Source organism: Melanerpes formicivorus, unplaced genomic scaffold (genome assembly GCF_026170545.1).
Source record: "Melanerpes formicivorus ecotype bairdi unplaced genomic scaffold, bMelFor1.0.p_v2 SCAF_30, whole genome shotgun sequence".
NCBI classification, from domain to species: domain Eukaryota; kingdom Metazoa; phylum Chordata; class Aves; order Piciformes; family Picidae; genus Melanerpes; species Melanerpes formicivorus.
Genome location: NW_027142382.1, coordinates 6,086,362 through 6,105,612, shown reverse-complemented (window position 1 = coordinate 6,105,612; position 19,251 = coordinate 6,086,362). Strand labels below are relative to the sequence as shown.

Here is a 19,251-nt window from a genome sequence, read left to right as displayed (position 1 = left end):
TGTGGCAGCATGGCGATAGCTCCTGTGGGGCACACAGGTTGTCCCTGCATTCCCTGCAGCTCTGCTGCACTCCACCCCATGTAACCTTCCCGTGTGCTCTACCCCAGCTGCACTGCACAGGCTGCTCTCTCCACCTTCTATTTTCTTTACCTTTGCATGTAGCTCCTGGCACTAAGAAAGGTTATCTGTCACCTTCCCCCTTCCAGTTTCCCACATGTCCTGTTCTTCCCTTTTTGGAGGAATGCTGCTATATTCCTGGAACAAGGCTGCCCTGAGGCCTAGTGGGTCCCATGCTTGCACTAGCAGCCTCCTCTTTGGCAACCTATGCCTTCCTCCATAGGACCCTGCAAGTAGCAGCCTTGGACTGAGCCTGCTTGAACTTGAACTTCAGCTTTGCCTTCACAGCTTGAATTTGTTTAGGCATCACCTGCAGCCCTCCTTCCTCTCCTGTTAGCGTAAAAGAAGCAGTAATGGCTGGCATTGACCTGCCCCAGAGGTAAATTGTCAGCCTCATCAGCCTTTTCTCCATGTTGCATTGCTTGTCAATGTCTCAACCGGAGTGCTGCTTCTTTCTGGTTGCCACTGCCTGAAGCAGCCATGGAAGCTGAAGCTTCCCTACCACCCTCATTTATTGGTCTCACCTCAGCTGTTTCATCATTGGGCCACAGCTCAGCCAAAATGACTCCAACCCATGGAACCTCAGGCTTAAAAGCCCTTTTCCTAGCCCTCTTTGACAAAGAACTTTTTACTTGACCTCCTCCTTGATCAGGGCAACAACCAAGGATGTGAACCCTCTTCTGTATCATCTCAGTTGAATCCTTGCATCTTCCAATAAAAAAGTGTTATTTGTGTCCCGGATAACGCCAACCGTGGAGTGCCCGAGCCTTGACCACCTTTGTGTCCCAAGAATCTGCTCTACTATGCTGAACTCAGACAAGCTTACTTCCTCTAAATACTTCTTATAGCTACCAACTTCATTGCTTTCAAAATGTAACCACTAACAGGACTTCACTTCTCAAACAAAGCAGCTATTGCTCCTTTTCCCAAGGTGAGCTTAAAAATCAAAGGCTCTGCTGAACATCTTTATGGAAGAATAGAATAGAATAAACCAGGTTGGAAAAGACCTTCAAGATCATCATGTCCAACCTATCATCCAACACCACCTAATCAACTAAACCATGTAACCAAGCACCCTGTCAAGTCTCCTCCTGAACAGCTCCAGTGACGGCGACTCCACCACCTCCCTGGGCAGTCCATTCCAATGGGCAATCAGAAACACAAGACTACTCCTTCTCCCCGTTTACAGGATCCCTTTGTTGTCATACTCCTCCAGGACAGTTCTCAGGTCCAGCCAATGCTGCTATTTATTTCTAATTTCCTCTTAGCTCTGGTTTTATGAGTTCTCCAATAATGCCCTCTTTTGTATTAGCCTGTACCTTTCAAAAATTGTGAGCAATAAATGCCACATCTTTGGCCATTTGTACGCTTTTATAGGTCAATCTTCCATTTGCCTGCTAAAGTAACTGTTAGCCAGAAGCAAATCAGAATAACTTAACAGTATGGCTCAGCTGTGGAGCTCAAGGACACCAAGCCTGAGGTTCCCTGGAAAGCCAGTTAGTGCCCTCAGTTCAGCTTAAGACTCCCACCTCCCCTTGTCTCACCCAATTGCTTATGCTTGAAACAGCTGTAGGTTACAGCTGCTTCACTTCCATCACCAGTTCTGTAATTTAAGAAGCAGGAGTGCTTTGTAATGACTACAATTGATAAAATATTAACTTGTGCTTTTTTAATAAAATGAAAACAAAGCATTCTAAATCATAAAAGCTTATAGATCAAAACTGTCCATTGGTTAGGAGCACAGTGTAATTAAGTAGTATGAAAACTGCAAATGTAGAGCCCTGCAGCAATTCAAATTCATGACAAAACCTCCATGCACAATGAGCAATACTGCCTGACGCTCGACTGTTTTGGTCTGGTTGTTCATTGGTGACATACAAATTTCTTTCTGTGGTAATGGTGTCTCCTCTTCTCCAGGGGGGAGGAAAGGTAGGAAGCCCTTTTGATTAGCACACAGCAGCTCTTTCCCTAGTTAGCAATACTCTGGTGCAGCACTGAGAAACGAGGACTTTGTGTTTACCATTAGTTGAGGTAAGTTATCTTGCTTTTATTTGGGTTTAAGACTACTGTAGAAGAGTAGCTTTTCAGTTGCAGCATGGTTTGTCAAGATTACAATATTTATGACTGCAGAAAATACATAAGTAAAAAAAAAATAATTATGATTTGTAGAGTTTGTTATCAAGAGCTGAGACTTACATCTTTACAGAACTGCAAATACTGGCTTCCTAACTGCTAGTTGATCATTCCGCTGGCAAGAGCATTTGCTATCCTTTTCTTTAATCTCTGTACCCTTTTTGTCCAACTGTTGTGAGAACTAGCAAGAAAGTAATTTGTAACTCTAGTTAAACTGTGGTAACAGCATTAGACAAGCTGTACTGATTCTTCATTAAAACACCCTTCATTCCAAGCTACGACGTAAGAGGCGATTTCTTTTTTGTTCAAGAAAAACTATTAGCATGCTCTGTGCCTTTAACACTTCACACTGATTACAAAAAATGTAACAATGCAACCACTAACATACCCCACTAATGAATGAGAAATGATGCAAAACTGTTTGATGCAGCGCCTCCTGCACCGGTCGACTCTGATCGATAAGAAAGCTATCCACTTTGAAATTGAGATTTAATGCATTTTCAAGAAGCTAATGAGAAAGGAGCAACTTAAAATAAATACCATCATTAAAACTGCAAACTGTTACAATGATATATTATAAACTTCTCCTAAATAAACCTAGTGCTTCCAAAATTTACCAGTGAATTTGTATTACAAAATAGGTGAAAATACAATAGTATACCACAAAACAACGTCCTTTTGGGGGTCAACAATGACGCCAAGGCGATTCAGTCTTAGCTTTGAAAATGGTTAAGAGAACATACTGTCATATAGAAGTTGCCATTTGGTTGAACTCTAGAGAATATCCCCACCCCAAATTCAAATTCACCTTTTATTTTTTTTTTGCCATTCCCCTTCTAAAACTAGTGCCAAACTTCCTGCCAGAGCCGGTGGTTGGTTTTGTTTTCTCGAAGAGCTTGACAAGCTTAGCCGTTACTTCAGCTTTTCTATCACTACGTTTTGGCAGCAACTATTTATTGGTCTGTTATTGCAAAAAGTGCAATTCAACAATAAACCAGCCTGAAGGTCATTCTAGGTCTTGAGGATACATACCATATAATTTTCTTTAAAAATAATCATACCTTTGTAAGCAATACTTTACAGTAGACAAACCTCCAATTCTACTTCAAACGAGCAAAAAGTTTCGTCTCTAAATCTTTATACAGATACTTATATTCGAGGTTCTATATATATTATATATATACACAAGCACAAGAGTATATATAAAATATATATATATATATATCATCAGATTCCAAAAAAAAAAAGAAAGGAAGAACAAAAACTGGGCACTGTACATAAAATCTTTTTTTTTTTTTGTGTCTTTTTTTTTCTCTCTTTTTTTTTTTTTCTTTAAAACTCAAACAATAGAAAAACCTTTAAACATTAAACAATTTTAATAAAAGTTTCTGTACAATGCTAAGCAGTTTGTTTTTTGTTTTTTTTTTTTTTGTTTTTTTATTTACATATAGAAAATGTAATAGGAGTAGTGTTCGAAATTACAGAACTCCCCTTAAAATTTCAATGGCAGGTAATCTGGAAAAAAATAACAGCATTCCATTCACAAATATTTTTTTTTCTTTTTTTCCAAGCAATAAATATGTATTTATAAATAGTGTAAATTTACATCGAGATTAGAAACAAAAAGAAAACAAACAAACAAAAACAACCAAACAAAAAACCCCCAAAACAAAACAAAACAAAAATCACCAATCTGAAGTTTATTCCTTAAAGTCTATGTGCAACCCATTTATCATCTTTGTGACTTGGCTGTTTCATTGTTTTAAATCCTTGTTTTTTTCATTTTAGGAACCCAAAAGCGTTAACCGTCGTGGTTTCCAAACAAGACAGAGGAAAGAAAAAAAAAAACAAAAAAACCAACTCATAAAAGCAGTTAAAAAAGAAAAAAAAGGAAAAAAAAAATTTTATATCGCCCTAACTCTTCACATTAAAAATTAAAAAAAAAAAGAGGAAAAAGTGGGGGGAGGGGGGAAAAAAATTTGCCAAAAATAAAAAGGCTTAAAATTTCTAACTACCTTACAAAGAAATGACCAGCTAAGCTAGTACTTTTTTTTTTTTTTCCAAGGGAAATCCTGAAGGGGGGGAAAAAAAAAAAATGGATGAAACCAACTCATCAGCCCAGAAACAGAGAAATACAAAAGAGGTGGTCTTCAAGTCAGTAGTCTGTATAATGTTGCCAGTTTTGTCAGATATATACAAAACGTGGAATTTTTTATTATTTTGTGTTTGTTTGTTTGTTTGAAGTACAGCTGGATGAGCTTTATTCGGTTTGAGTTCTGGAGTAGGAGGCAGTGCTCTCTCCTGTCCAGTCGGTTGACACTCCGCACTTGGAAGGTTGCATAGACACAGCTTTCAGCCAGCAGCCTTACGGGATAGCTACAAAAATCAGTGGTGCAGAACTGGGTCACTTCCTGAATATCAGAAAAGTTTTCATTTTAATGTCCATGAAAAAATGTCAAGATGAGGAGGATGGCAATGGAGGAGCCTGAAAAAGAAAACATTCAATTACCTTTTCTACAAGGGTGCAAAACTCAGTTGTTCAACCGAGACCTGCACAAATTGCAACCACCAGAACTTAGTCACACACTCTATTGTTTGCTCACTTCAGGACTCTTTCAAGTGCACACTGGCATTTTTTTCCAATTTACCCTAATGACTGCTCTGCATTAGGGTTTTGCCTATACTGCAGACTGGAGTATGCTCTGGGGGCGGCTGTGTTAACCCAGCATCAGTTGTCAAAACAAGTCCCATTGTGGCAGCAAAGAGGTCCATGTGGGCTCAGTATAGATTCCTCCTTAGATACAGGGATTCTCAACCTGTTTATCAATGGTGGGTGTACATCTGTGTCTCTTTAAATGCCTTGCAGGCTTCATTTTCTATTCCCTCTGCCTATACAATAATATGGAACCCTGAAGTTAGCATAATGTGGAAAAGGTCCAGGTTTTTCTGAGGTAGGGACAAGTTGTGGGAGGGGTTTGTTTTGGTTGTCTTTTGTTTGGTTTGGGTTTTTTGTGGCTTGTTTGTTTGTTTGTTGTGTTTTTTTCCTTTGTGGTTTCTTGTTTATTTGTTTAATCCTGGTAGACACCACCAGAGTGCTTCAGGAGTGAAGCTAAGTGTCTTGTTCTTGCCTTCTTACAGGATCTAAGGTCCAGAAGATACCTCACTACTTCCCAATATTGCAATTTTGTCTCATTTTCATCAAAATGCTGAATCTTTAACAGCACTTCCTTCTCTTTTCCTGCTCATCAGTCCTGTCAGAAAGCGCAATCCCTTCAGGAAGCTGTTCACAGTCTTTAAAGACAGTTTAACTCGTACAATAACACCCACCTATAGAACACTAGCACCTGCTGTTCCCCATGGTTACTCTCAATACTTTACCCCAAACATAAAGCCTCTCTATTAGGCCTATTGCACCTTCACCATCTGAGACTAAATTCGTGCTGACTTGCAACAAACCTTAACTCTTCTCCTAGATCTGAGAGTTGTCACTGTCAGGCTATGATTCCTCTCAATTGGAATGTATCCCCTTTAACAGAAATGAATGTGCACACCAATCTCACAAGAGAACAACTGTTAATGCCCTTTAGGGCTGCAGGTATAGGCTTTGGTCAGGGTAGGGAGCTACCCACAGGTTGAGAACCCTTGTTCTAGGGGCAATAAGATCACTGTTACCTATAAAATGTTATAAACACAGACAAGAAGATAGCCCTTCCTCTCCCCTCTTTTCCATACAGAAATGTTCTTGCCCATTTCCACTCAGCTTGATGAGGTATCTGAGAACAGATATCTATTAATTTATATGCTTTTCTACCACTTGGAAATTGCAGTATTTCACAAACTGTAACAACAATGGGCTCCTAGAAGCACGAATTGAAGTCCAACCACCTTAGGTTTTATAGGACCAATGAAAAGAATTAAATTCAGAGGACGTGGTCCTGCACACTTGCCAGCTGCTACTGCTGAACCTTGAGGCCTTAACTCAACAGGTCACAACTTCTCACACTAGCATTACATGAAATAAATGTCTAAACATACATTTTCTGCAGCACCTAGAAACAAATGAAAAGGAACAGCCATTTCTGGGCTGCTGTATTCAGTTCAACATGAAATTCTCATAACAGTTCAACGTTTGTTTCCTTTGACAGAAAGGCAAGGCTTATAAATAAATCCAGCATCACTTTCATTGTGATTACAAAGAAGCCATCTTTGCCTGAAACAATGAAACCTGGGTGAAATGTTAGGACAGTTGTGCTGATACAGTTCAAAGCAGGAGGCTGCCATATATAGCACAAAGCTATAATGGCGAAGAGGCTTTTTGCTTTAAATTGAAATGCAAAGGAGGCCCCAAGCCAAAAGACAGAACTGTTTGAGAGCATCCACTTGCTAAGCAGAAAGACAGTGCTGATTTGGGAGGGGATGGGTGGGGAAGGGGAAGGAAGGGGTCTGAGTGCATAGGATGCTCTGCTGCTATACTGACTTCATACCACAACCAATGTATTAGAGATGCTCTTGAACCTGGTGCTAGTTTCTCCAAGCTTCACTGTCCTGATTCTTCCCATCTCCATCTGATCCAGTTATGGTCTTCAGGTGATCTCTATTGGATTTTTAAAGCCACAACTTTATGAATTGTAACATCATACTTTTCCTGAAAACTCAGTGGTTATGTTCTGCAGTAAGTTACTGTACTATTTCACATAATTTTGACTCTTCAGCTTTTTGTTCTCTAAATATCACACACAACCCATACCTCCATTTGAATCAGAAAGTCCACGATACTCATACAATGGAGTACCAAGACGGTCTACAATTGCTTTACAAATAATGTATTTATGCACCCACTTATTAATTTGACTTACTAATGTAAATTGATCATAGACTTGCATCAAGTCCTCCATTTTGTACTGTTCTAGCACCACAAAATTTTCCAGGTTCGTGCTTATCTTTCGTGCACAGTCTTGGCAATGTACGACATAGGTCTTTCGAGAATTGCTCTCACTAGTGACAAAAAGCAGATCAAAGACTTCCACCTGTTAGACAGGAAACAAGGACAACTGTTACACTCTCATTTTTTGTAAGTTAAACCATGAAAACTCTATTTTCTTCAGGGTTTACAACTTTACCCTATGCACAGATTTGTTCAGGGAACATCTATCCTCCTAAGGCTCAGGCAGAGAAGTGAAGTATTGTAAACCCACTAATACTACATTTAGGGTGTATGCATGAACAGCACTACAAGAAAGCTTTTGGTCAATACTGACAAAGCAGGATTCATAGTCTTAAAAGGGGTAACCCAGTAAAGTTGGAATTTGTAACAATTAGACCTACTTTTCCTTTTTAAATTCGTCTTCAAAAGAAGGTCATGATTTATTTCCTCACTACTCAGTCAAACGCTCATGCTGCTCAAAAGCCTTGGTCAGAAGACAACTAGAAACTGAATTCCAGGGGGTAGGAAAGTTTTATTTTCTCTTAAGCTTCATTAAAATTACTGTCTGGTACTTTAAATGAACTATTCACAGAAAACGAACTACACAATTTCAGCAAAAAGGTATGTCCTGTCAGGAAAACATACTAAAATTCTCCCTCATTTGGGACTGTTGTTAGACTTCTGAAATGAAGACTGACACGCCTTTGAAATGAAGCTCAGCAGATCAAATTGTTGCAAAAGGAAGGATAACAACTTTTAATAGTAACTGAGAATTGAAAATCATCCCAGTGAATAACAATGCTATGGAAGCACTGTGGAGGAGACTGCAGTAAAATACAGCCTACACCTAAAACAGCTTGATAAGCTCTTTGAAGACAGTACTACATCACATAGATGTGTTTATAGCATAATAGCAGATGCTGAGATTTAAAATAGCAACAAGAACAAAAGACAGGACAAGATTTATTTAAATATAGTAGTACCCAAGCCCAACACATAATTTTACTGACCTCACAAATGCTACAGTAATGAGCTGGCTCGTCCTTTGCTCGCCCATGCCAGACAATCTCTTTTCCTGCAGCAATTAGAGCTTCCCTCAGTGTCTGACACTGTTTGAGAGTTCTTAACAGGCAGTACCTGCAACAAAAAGCAGTTGTATATTCAGTAAATATTCAACTTTATAGCAAGACTCAAGTAGGCTTAAATTTCTTTCAAGACCCTGTACCCAGAGTTTCTTCTTCCTCTGGAACTTCAGAAACAGTTTGCTAATAAGAATCACTGGACTTGTTACTTAGACCAAGTTACACAACATGCTTATGGAGCTTTGTGGAGATTTGTTTCACTTCAGTACTGCTCCATGCCCTGCAAACAAGCTGCACCTTTCCTTTTTGACTGGAATGTGCAAGTGATCTTTTAAGAACAATGTGCTTTTTTCAAAAGTAATTAATGTATTTTCTTTTGAAAGGATAATTTATCTGCAGTTCAAAATAACTGTTTCCATTTTATATAAATGACCAGAGCCTAATCCAAAGAACTGTCTTAAATAACATCCTAAAAGCCTTCTTACTACCTCAGCACAACTTTTCAGTTAACCCAAGTCTGAAAAGTCAAGCTCTTGTCAGGAATCATTCTACACACAGTAGAAAGACCCCACCTGGAGTACTGCCTCCAGTTCTGGAGCCCCTATTACAAGAGGGATCTGGAGGTGCTGGAGGGTGTCCAGAGAAGGGCCACAAGGATGATCAGAGGGCTGGAGCACCTCTCCTATGAGGATAGACTGAAGGAATTGGGGCTGTTCAGTCTGCAGAAGAGAAGGCTCCCAGGTGACCTCATTGTGGCCTTCCAGTATCTGAAGGGGGCCTACAGGAAGGCTGGGGAAGGACTTCTCAGGATCTCAGGTAGTGATAGGACTAGGGGGAATGGAATGAAGCTGGAGGTGGGGAGATTCAGGCTGGACATGAGGAGGAGGTTCTTCCCCATGAGAGTGGTGAAGCCCTGGAATGGGTTGTCCAGGGAGGTGGTTGAGGCCCCATCCCTGGAGGTGTTTAAGACCAGGCTGGATGAGGGTCTGGCCAGCCTGATCTAGTGTGGGGTGTCCCTGCCCATGGCAGGGGGGTTGGAACTAGATGATCCTTGTGGTCCCTTCCAACCCTGACTGATATTATGATACTATGAAATAAAAATCAACAATTTTCTTCAGTTTGAAAGAAAAAAGAATACAAGTTAGTATTAGAAAAGAAAATCCTTTTGTAGGGAAAAAAATTGGGTTTTTTTAAAACTTTGGTTTATGAATGAAGAAAAGAATTGGTCAAATGTCAAATTAAAACCAACAATTACCTGCCATGCTTCTGTACTATAAATCAAACTAGTTTTCTGGCATTGTGAGAGCTCAACATGTTCCATTTAAAAAGTTGGCACAATAGGTCACCAGATTTCTAAATTACAATGTTATTTTCAGTAATTTTTAGCTCTCAGCTGCAGCTTTTGCAGACCTTAATTTTCTCCTCTACAGGGTGGTTATGTTACATGCTCATTAGATGAAGAAGGGAGATTGGAAAAATGTAAGGAGAAGAATAAATATTGGACAGAAAACAAAGTGCTCAGGAGTTCTTTCCAAATGTTTTCAACTTGATCCTTCTCCCATTTGAAAGCCATAAACATGTAATATATATGCTCTATATTAAAAACAAAAAAAAGTTTCTTTCATATATTTCCAAATAGTTAATATTATCTTAGGCTTACTTGGAGATCCTCTCCCCCTTGATGTTTTACACTCAGACTGTTCACCTTCACTAAAAGCACATCTATGGCTTCACCAATACCCTCACTGTAAGAATCATGCAAAACTGATAGCATGTTTGTATGTTAATCACCATATTTTCATGTCCTGAATTTCAAAACAGTCAAACAGCTCATTTAGCTGCAACTCCTTCAACACTTTCCAAGTTTCATGTTAGTGGGCCTTGTCATATGTGACAGATCACATACTTATTCACTTGAATGCTGGGCTACTGCGCTTCTGACAAGCTCGGTCACTTTGGTATAGCTTTGTTTAATGCAATCTAGCCAATTTTAAATGAATTTCAAAGCTACCAATTCTTCTCTTCTGCTGTTATCCAAAAAAGTCTTTGGTTATGCCAAAGAGCAACTGGAAGCGCATCTGCCACCATTGCTCTCCACTCTTGACTTGCAAAGAATTTTCAAAGTGTTCTTTTCAATGAGGTTCTAGTGTTAAAGTAACAAAAAAATGTAAGCCACATGTCACAACACTGCAAAGTTTGCCAAACTTGCAACCAAAGCTGCAAACAACAGCTGGAAGGTGATTTCTCCCTTCGTAGGTAAAACCCATACTCTAGTAATGACACCTGAGAACATAAACATCAGCTATTACATGCTATCAAAGAATGGGAGGAAGCATACAAACTATCACTTTTAAAAAGCACCACAATTTCCTGAAGTTTGGTCAGTCTGAAACAAGCTCAAAGCTGTCTGTCAGAGTCAAAAACGTGTAAGCTAAATGGTGTCAGCTTTGAGTACTCTAGGTCTTTTATTCTTGTACTGTGAGAATTCAGTTAAAAGAGAATCTAGATCACATATATCTTCCAAATTCTTTACAAGTGATGTAAAAAGTATGACTATATCCTGTTCAGTCAAATTAAAACATGCAAGAGAAGATTTTTAAATGGGCATCATCCTGCTCCAGTCTTGGATAGTAAAAAAACTGTTTTGAATATTTAGACATCCAGTAAAACTCTGACATGTGTGGAGAACATCCCAATGGCAGTGCAAAACTGACCTCTTGGTAACTTTCAGGAACGTATCTCCTCTGCTGATACCAAAATAGATTTTACCTGGCTCCATGCTTTTGTGCAAAATCATCTCTCCCATGTCATGTTCTTTTAAGCTTCTAAAACTATTTTTGTAAAAGAACTTCATCTTTCAGTTACTTTGGGATTAATTTTTTAAACCTTTATTACTATGTTTCCACCACCTCTAAAATTCTTCTCTTCCTGAGATGCCATTTGTAAAATTCTAGCTTCCATCTAACAGCTTTGCAGTTAATTTATCTTTTTGTGAGACAAGTTTTAAATCATCTTCTCTGCCTGCGTTCCTGCTCATGAGTCTACTGTTAACACCAAACCTTAAGATTTCATGGGGAAGTTTCAGGTTTTGCACTTCAGTTTGTTTGTTTTTTTTTTAATCTATCAAGACAGTGCTGAGTTGCATATAACCTAAAAATAAGGTGGCTTCAGATTTCTATCAAAAGCAAAGTTTCCTTCCTGGAAAGGAATAGAGCCTTCCCGGCTCTGCATGGCCTGATCTAGTTGAGGATGCTCCTGCTTAGCACAGAGGGGTTTGGACTAAACGATCTTCTGAGGTCAGTTCCAATTCAGACCATTCTATGATTCTATGATTATTTTATCCCTGCTGCTGTTGTATTTCCTTTCCTCATTACTATGGTCTCTGGTATGATTAAAATGTAGTTTTTTACTTGTAGTCATTACTCTCACATAATCCAGTAAGAGATATATGTATTTGTTTCTTTTTGGAATTACAGGCTGCTGTTTGTTTTTTGCAAAATCTATTCTTTTGTTCTGTTCTGATACCTAAGAAGTGCCAGAAACAGAAGTCAAGTTACCTGAACACTTTAGACACATACAGAAAAAAGATGACAGCTGTGTCACTGGTATTTTTAACTCCTGCTGACAAGAAGTCAGCTATTCAAGATGAAATCCAACCAGCTGTATCCGAGACCATGATTTCCCAAGTGTTTGTATACACATGCATACATACACACATATGTGTCAACACACAAATGTCTATATATCCTACACTTGAGTACTTGGGATTTGCCCAACAACTAACACACAACAAGGGCTTAATTGAAGTAAGGTTCAGTAGGCTGAAAAAAGCAACTATATGCAAGACTGACGTTTGTACCCGCTCCTCCTCATCTTTATTTGTAATGTCTACCTAAAATTCAGTTAACTCATTAGAAAAAGCTCAGCTCCTGTCAGCTGAGAAGGATGCTACTCAGTCATGCTTTCCTCATTTTAAGCCTAAAGCACGGCCAAAAAAACCCTAAACTTGTGCAAATGCAAAATGCATGTGCCAAAAAAATGAAATCCTGTTTTGCCAAAACTATTCCAGAACTGCTTCAAGCTTTACAACAGATGCCTGCTGGGCATGTGAAGATTATATAAAGATAATTGTGGGTTTGGCTTTTTTTCCCCCCCCAAAACCTGAGAAGTTCATTTGTTCTTGGCCCTAGGTATAATGGGGCTGCAATGTGATTTAAATTTGCTTGAAGCTGCACTCTTTAAAGAAAATTCCTGAAGATGCTCTGAACCTGGAATTTTGGAATATGAGCATGATAAATGTCACTAAGCTCTATTGTCATTTTACACACCAATTAATTCATTGTTCAGAAGAAAGAGCAAAAGGAAGGAGGTGTTCAAATTCCTCCATGTATTTATTAAAAGATTTATATTGGACTTCCAAATGACAGTGTGTGAGCACTAACTAGAGGCCCTAGAAATGTAAAATTAACTTTACTGTAGAAATCAAGAAACATTCTAATTCTACCATTTCAGTTGAAATGTCCTTCAGACTGAAGGAGTTGGGGCTGTTCAGTCTGGAGAAGAGAAGGCTCCGAGGTGAGTATCTGAAGGGGGCCTACAGGAAGGCTGGGGAAGGACTTCTCAGGATCTCAGGTAGTGATAGGACTAGGGGGAATGGAATGAAGCTGGAGGTGGGGAGATTCAGGCTGGATGTGAGGAGGAGGTTCTTCACCATGAGAGTGGTGAAGCCCTGGAATGGGTTGTCCAGGGAGGTGGTCGAGGCCCCGTCCCTGGAGGTGTTTAAGAGCAGGCTGGATGAGGCTCTGGGCAGCCTGATCTAGTGTGGGGTGTCCCTGCCCATGGCAGGGGGGTTGGAACTAGATGATCCTTGTGGTCCCTTCCAACCCTGACTGATATCATGATACTATGACACTATGACCAAACTTTGTTATTCCTTACTGTATGTTCTCTGAACAGCTTTTGTCACCTAAGTCGAATGCTTCCGTAAAGCACTGTATTAAGTCTACGGCACTTAAAAATTAATTAGCTAATTCTAAAGCTATGCCACAGTAACATCAAATAACATGTAACAAGCTTCATGGTATCTACAAATACATTCTTTGAAGACTAAAATATAAATAATTTTGGCTTACTTCTCAGAAATGGAAGTCTTACAAGGGATGTCTTACAAATCAGCTACTGTTTCATGCTTCAAGAGAAAAAGGGTAAATGTTCAAGTAAATAAAGCTTACTTTATCATTTCAAAAAGCTTTGGATCTGAGACCTTGATATTTCGAGCCATATTCCATGAAAGATGAACCATGGGTACTATGGACTTCACGCTCTGCAATTTATTCCACTCGTACCGTTCCACTGCCAATTTATATTGACAGGCTGTAATGAACAAAAAACAAAACAAAACCCAAAATTACAGCAGGAATTAGTCAAGTTAAGAAATAAGTATCAAGTGGAGCCAAAATAATTTGATTATAATAAAATTTTATACCATTTAGAGCAAGGTTAAACTGCATTCACAATGACCCACTCATTCCAACTACGCCTTAATTCTATGAAGTTGACTGCTAGAGGTGTATTTATCATGCTAAAAAACCGCACAACTATCTATGAAGTTACCGACAAGTACTCAATTTCTGTGATGAACAAGGGCAGTACTTCAAAAAGGCTTACTTAATAAATTTTCAAGTATTTCAGATTTAGAAAAAAAAATATTCTAGATTTGAAATGCCTGCACCTCATTCTCTTCACTCTCTGTCATAATTTTACGATGCTATGGATATAACGTGCCTTGAAAAGGGAACAGCAACTTCAAGAGATTGGTTGCAATGAGTCAGACTTTTTCATTAAGCAGCCTACTCACCCCACCCTTTAAAAAACAAATGTTTTACAAAATTTACTGTGACTGAACAAGTGAGCTCTGTGTCAGTCAATCAGAAACTCCTGCAGATAACATTATTTATTGCACCATTATGAAATATCTTAAACTATCCAAGAAAATAGAAGGTTTTGGAAGTACATTCTCTCTGCTTTACAGAATCTCATTTTCACTGGTAAATTTTCTTCTGTTTTCTCATCTGAAATTCTCCCCAAGACCATGGTTCAAAACTGGACATCTAAAAGAGCAGGTCAGGAAAACCTGATATTCCTTGTATGCAGAATTTTACAACTGTTTGTGTTTATTGCATCAGGAAAGAGCAATCAGGTATCTGCTGTCCTGAAAAAGCTAGATTCAGCAAGTCCTTGAACTCATATGCCAGCTATGGTACAGTCTGCTGGCAGAACCAAGATTGGGAGGAAATGTCAAGGAAATGTTTTAAGAATTAATATAAACATTTTATTCTGCCAGTGTTTGCTACACAGCTGTAGTATTTTACGAGTCCATCAAATGAACGAGTGCAAAAGCCGCACTCTTGTGGCTTTCGCTTCCTCTTATCAATGCAATTATTTAAGCTTCAACATATCAAGTCTTAAAATACTTCATTTTTTAGGAATTTACTGAAACATAGTAAATTAGTAAGAAATGGCAGCCTCTGCACACAGGTAGTATACTATTTCCTAAGTTTGTAGTTCAGCACAGGCACTACTCAACCATACCTGTAAGAGGGCCAACATTCCACGCAATGTTGTTGCACCAACCGATAGCCTGAACCCAATGAACAGTCCCAGCATTTATCCACACCAAATCCCCAGGTCTTTGAATGAACCTATAAACTGGGACATTAGCTTCATACAAATCTTCCAAGTTTGGCCACCAAGATCCCATTAGGAAATTCATATTATTCCTGGAAAGACAAGAAAAGCCAATTCTTCAGCATTTATCAGTAAACACATTAGTGGATGGTAACTCATGAAATTACCTGTAAAAACTGATCACCCTTATAAATGCTCTTTGCATCTAATTAGTGACCCACAAGGACCTGTTCAAAGGCAAGTTTCATCTATAAAATTCCTGATCCTGATTACCCATTTCACACCCCCAAAGACATTAAAACACTTAACCATCTAGTTGCTCACAGCTTCCATTTATGTGTTACTTTCCTGTATGTTTCCTACTATTTTATTAATGCTGAGGCAGAGAAATCCTTGGTCAGATCTAGTGTGCCACTGCTGCCAAATGCTGCTTTTTTAACCACCAACTGATTTCACATACAGACCATATCAGCTCTTGAGCATGTTTTCTGTCCTAACAATGCCAACCATTTTCTCTTGCTGTCACTGTACACAGTTGAAGCTTATCCACACAACAAGCAACCTGTTGGCACCATCTCAACTCTGATCCACAGGGCTATGCTGTGTTCAGCCAGTAAATGTCAACTCTTCTGAGAAGCATGAAGAAACACCTCCATATGGGTTTCCTAAGCATGAACTCCTTATCCCAGTTTGATAGTGTTTTTATACTGTGCCATAAGAGATCATTCACAACTTTTGAAGATGATTCAGCGCCTCTATCAGGCACCCTAAACATTTTATGAAGTTACAAGATCTTAGTTTCCCTGACACATTCAGGGGGGAGTAAAAGGTATGTCATCATCAGTGGAATAACAATTTTGAAATGGTTGATCTCTGTTCAAGGTGGGTAAGTGAGAAGAGTCGTCAGTAGGTAAGCAGACAACACACATTACAGAGAAAGTGAGATGAATTTGCAGAGTTCTGGAAAATGGTCGGTGCGCCTCAAATGTGTAAATGTCCACAACGCATGCCATCACACCTCCTGGGGGCTCAGTAAACTAAGACCTCCCTCTAGATGCAGGGAGATAAAAAACAAAAGCCAAAACCCCAGGGACTCTGTACTTGCTTATGCACAGTTTGTACATTAATCATAACAAAGATTAACAGCATGTATCACCAGGACTAAACTTTACTCCATCACCACAAAAAAAAAATATATAAAAAAACACCATAAAAGTCCAATCCCTTCATTCTCAAATTTGTTTTGTCAGTCTGCTGTAGCCCTAGAAACCATTACAAAAGCATCACCATTTGGTAATAGTAGAGGTCAGCTTTAACCTGCATGGTAGAGTGCCTAGATAAACAGCAAGGGCCATGATGGATTTTTTTAATGTGGAAATGTAAATACTATGAAAACTAGATCGATGCCACATCACACACATGGGCAGCAGACAGCCTCTGCTTATACTAAACTTCTGATGTTCCTTAACACAGTATAAATTTGAATTTGGATACTAGATGAGAATTTGCTATTACAAACCTCTTACTTGTCATATTTCATTCATTGCTGTGTTCAAAAAACCCAGAAAGGTTACTGTTTGAGAGAAAAGCTATCGCAGGTAGTCACGTTCCCATGCACTGTACAAATGTCACACTCGGTATAAATGCTAAACTTTGCTTTTTGACTTATTTTAATACACTTTTCTGACTACAAGGAAAAACCTGTAAAATAATTCCTCTTACAATACTCTCTGTAATTTCCCCCCTGAGGCCTCAGAAAGGCAAAGAAAGCTTGACAGAAATAGAGAGAAACTGGACACTCTGCTTACTTTTCACAGAAGTCATTCATGACACCCCAATAGCTTTCAGGGACAACAAACCATTCACAGTCACCTGGACCAATATTTATATTGACTGAACAAAAATTGTTGTTTTCTTGATGACCTGAAATGTAGAGAAGAAGAAACATTTTATGTAAGGTTGATCTATCAAAATAGCACTATGAAAATGCAACAGTTTCTAAGCCTCACTACATGACAGTTTAAATATTTGCACGTGTTTTTAGATGGCACACACACTAGTTATGTGCTTCACAATTAAGCTACCAGTGATGAGAACTACAGATCCTGTGAATTTGGCCAGTACTTCAGCAGTTCCATTTTTGCAGAAATAAATGCTTCAGGATGCTAAAACTTAAGATTTTGTGTATTATGGTAGCCTTTGACAGTCACAGTCGGAAGCAAACTTTCATGACTTCAGGCACCAAACAGAGAAGTAGGAAGAAAATCTGTCCCCTAGAGCTTTCAAAATCAATATAGAAATGCCAGTCTTTTATCTTCTTTTGACAGCTGGAAAATTGAGCCATAATCCCTAATGAAATTTTCTGAAGTTGTACTTCAGGAAAAAACAACAGACCCAGAAATTTAGTCCAGATCCCTCAAGTCTCAATCTAGTGCCCTAACACAACATTACTCACTATGCAGGGTTGAGTTCCTATCCTCACATAATCAAGAATCTAATACATAAAAGTATACTGACTTCTATGATTGCACAAGACTTGCTTTGGAAGCCTACAGAAACTTTCAAGGCATGTAAATACAGTCCAAATATATAAATCCATTCTCTCTTTCATCTTAAAGTATACATTATTGTGTGCAAGACATTAGCACTGCAGAAATTTCCACTGTAAGGTAATTCAGGTAATTGCAGATGGAGAGTTCAGTTAAGCAAGAAATCAGAAACACTGAGTATCTACAATTTTCTCATGTTTGGGCATTCTGTAGGATATGGAAAAATCTGTAGTGGAGTTAAATCAGTACTACAGTAGTGGAAACCATTTTTTTTTCCATGCAAAAAGAAGATACTCACCTGGTGTTCTGCTTCCTGGAACCTTCATGTACAACTGCACTGTGTTCATGCCCAGGATGGTATGACCAACATGGCTTAGAAGATTTCCTGCTGATACCACACGTACAAAAGCAGGAAGTTTTGTCAGTTCATGAAGTTGCAACTTCCACCTGCAGCAAAATAGCAAATTGACAAACTGTGAATCCCTAAAACTCTTAGAGAGTTTGGGAAACAAACATTTTCACAAAATTGTTAGCATAGGAGCAGACAACTACTGCTGTACTATTTGTCGTCTCTTCAGAGGGAAGTTGAGACAATGCAATACCCCTACTTCATAGTTACAGATATTTAAAGGACAACTGTATTTAAATGTGAGCTAAAAGCCAGGGTGACTGGACTCACTTTTGCAGTTAGCCAGTCTGCTGGTACAATGCTAGAAAATTCTGCTGGCAATTTACACCTTGATGTACATCTCTTCCGAGTGAAACCAGAGCTGCGCTCTCCCCACACCCTAAGGCATCCAGTCAGAAACTGCTACATGCTTACAAAGAGCTAAAGGATATGATGCTATAACATATGTCAGGTCGGTTGTCTAAGGATATTCTAGCCTGGGCACACAGATGCTGTGACCAAGAATGATGTTAACAACATGCACATGGTCTGGAACTGAGTAAGCGCATTAAGAAAAACACAGATCTTCAAACACAGAAATCCCAGAACTTCAGTGCAGAGATCTGCAATATCTATCAGGTTATCTGTGCTACTCTTTCAATTTGAAAGTATTTCTAAATATAATGACAAATCTAATAATGTAGCTGAGGAGAAAGATAGTTTTGAAGCAAAAGCTAAGGCTGCCAACAGAATATCTGGCATCTACCTAGGGCCCCACAAGAACTATTTAAAGTATCAAAATCCAATTCCCTATGAGCCTGAGGTTATTTATGCTTAGGTTAATTTAAAGTCTCTCTCCCAATAGTTTGCTAAGCATGCTACTTTATTATCAACAACTGTTTATCCACACACAGAATTTTCTTTAGAAAAAAGAATCACATACACCCTTGATCTTTCAGGGGCCCTACTACAAAAGATGCCCTCAGCATCTTCAGCAAGCCCTATTCCCCAGTTTCAAACACCATGACCTTTTTTTTTCTGCTCTAGTGATTGAAGTAGATCAGAATTTTTGTACTGCAGCTGGCAGAAGAGACAGCCTGGATAGGTGAGATCTTTTATGGCAATACATATTAAATAAATGCTGGATCAAAAATAAATAAATATTGCTAGACAATAAAACTCTGCTTTCAGAGCATTTACAGTACTTTCTGATGCTTTCCTGAGCTAGCTGTATCTACTCAGAGAAGGATATGTAGTCTAAAGAGTCCACAATTTATTCCTCATTTTTTTTAAGGTTATGGGGGAGGCATCATGGTTTACCGGTAGGCAAGCATTGGTTTGGTCTTTACTATATATTTGAATCCCATTCCT

General features: G+C 38.8%; 1 protein-coding gene across 15 annotated transcripts in view; it reads right to left on the bottom strand.

Moving 5' to 3' along the window:
- Positions 1–1,766: 1,766 nt before the first annotated feature.
- The window catches only part of KDM6A (lysine demethylase 6A), a 168,075-nt gene continuing 150,590 nt past the window's right edge, over positions 1,767–19,251 (bottom strand). For 8 of the 15 annotated variants that reach the window (XM_068155131.1, XM_068155136.1, XM_068155135.1 and 5 more), the window contains 8 exons: positions 17,791–17,939; positions 16,752–16,866; positions 14,848–15,035; positions 13,488–13,629; positions 8,185–8,311; positions 7,107–7,277; positions 6,766–6,844; positions 1,767–4,735 (listed from right to left, as the gene is read on the bottom strand). In XM_068155131.1, the coding sequence (XP_068011232.1) occupies positions 6,788–6,844; positions 7,107–7,277; positions 8,185–8,311; positions 13,488–13,629; positions 14,848–15,035; positions 16,752–16,866; positions 17,791–17,939 (949 nt within the window). In that variant the 3' untranslated portion in view covers positions 1,767–4,735; positions 6,766–6,787. The other 7 variants (XM_068155132.1, XM_068155142.1, XM_068155134.1 and 4 more) reach the window with 2 other exon arrangements.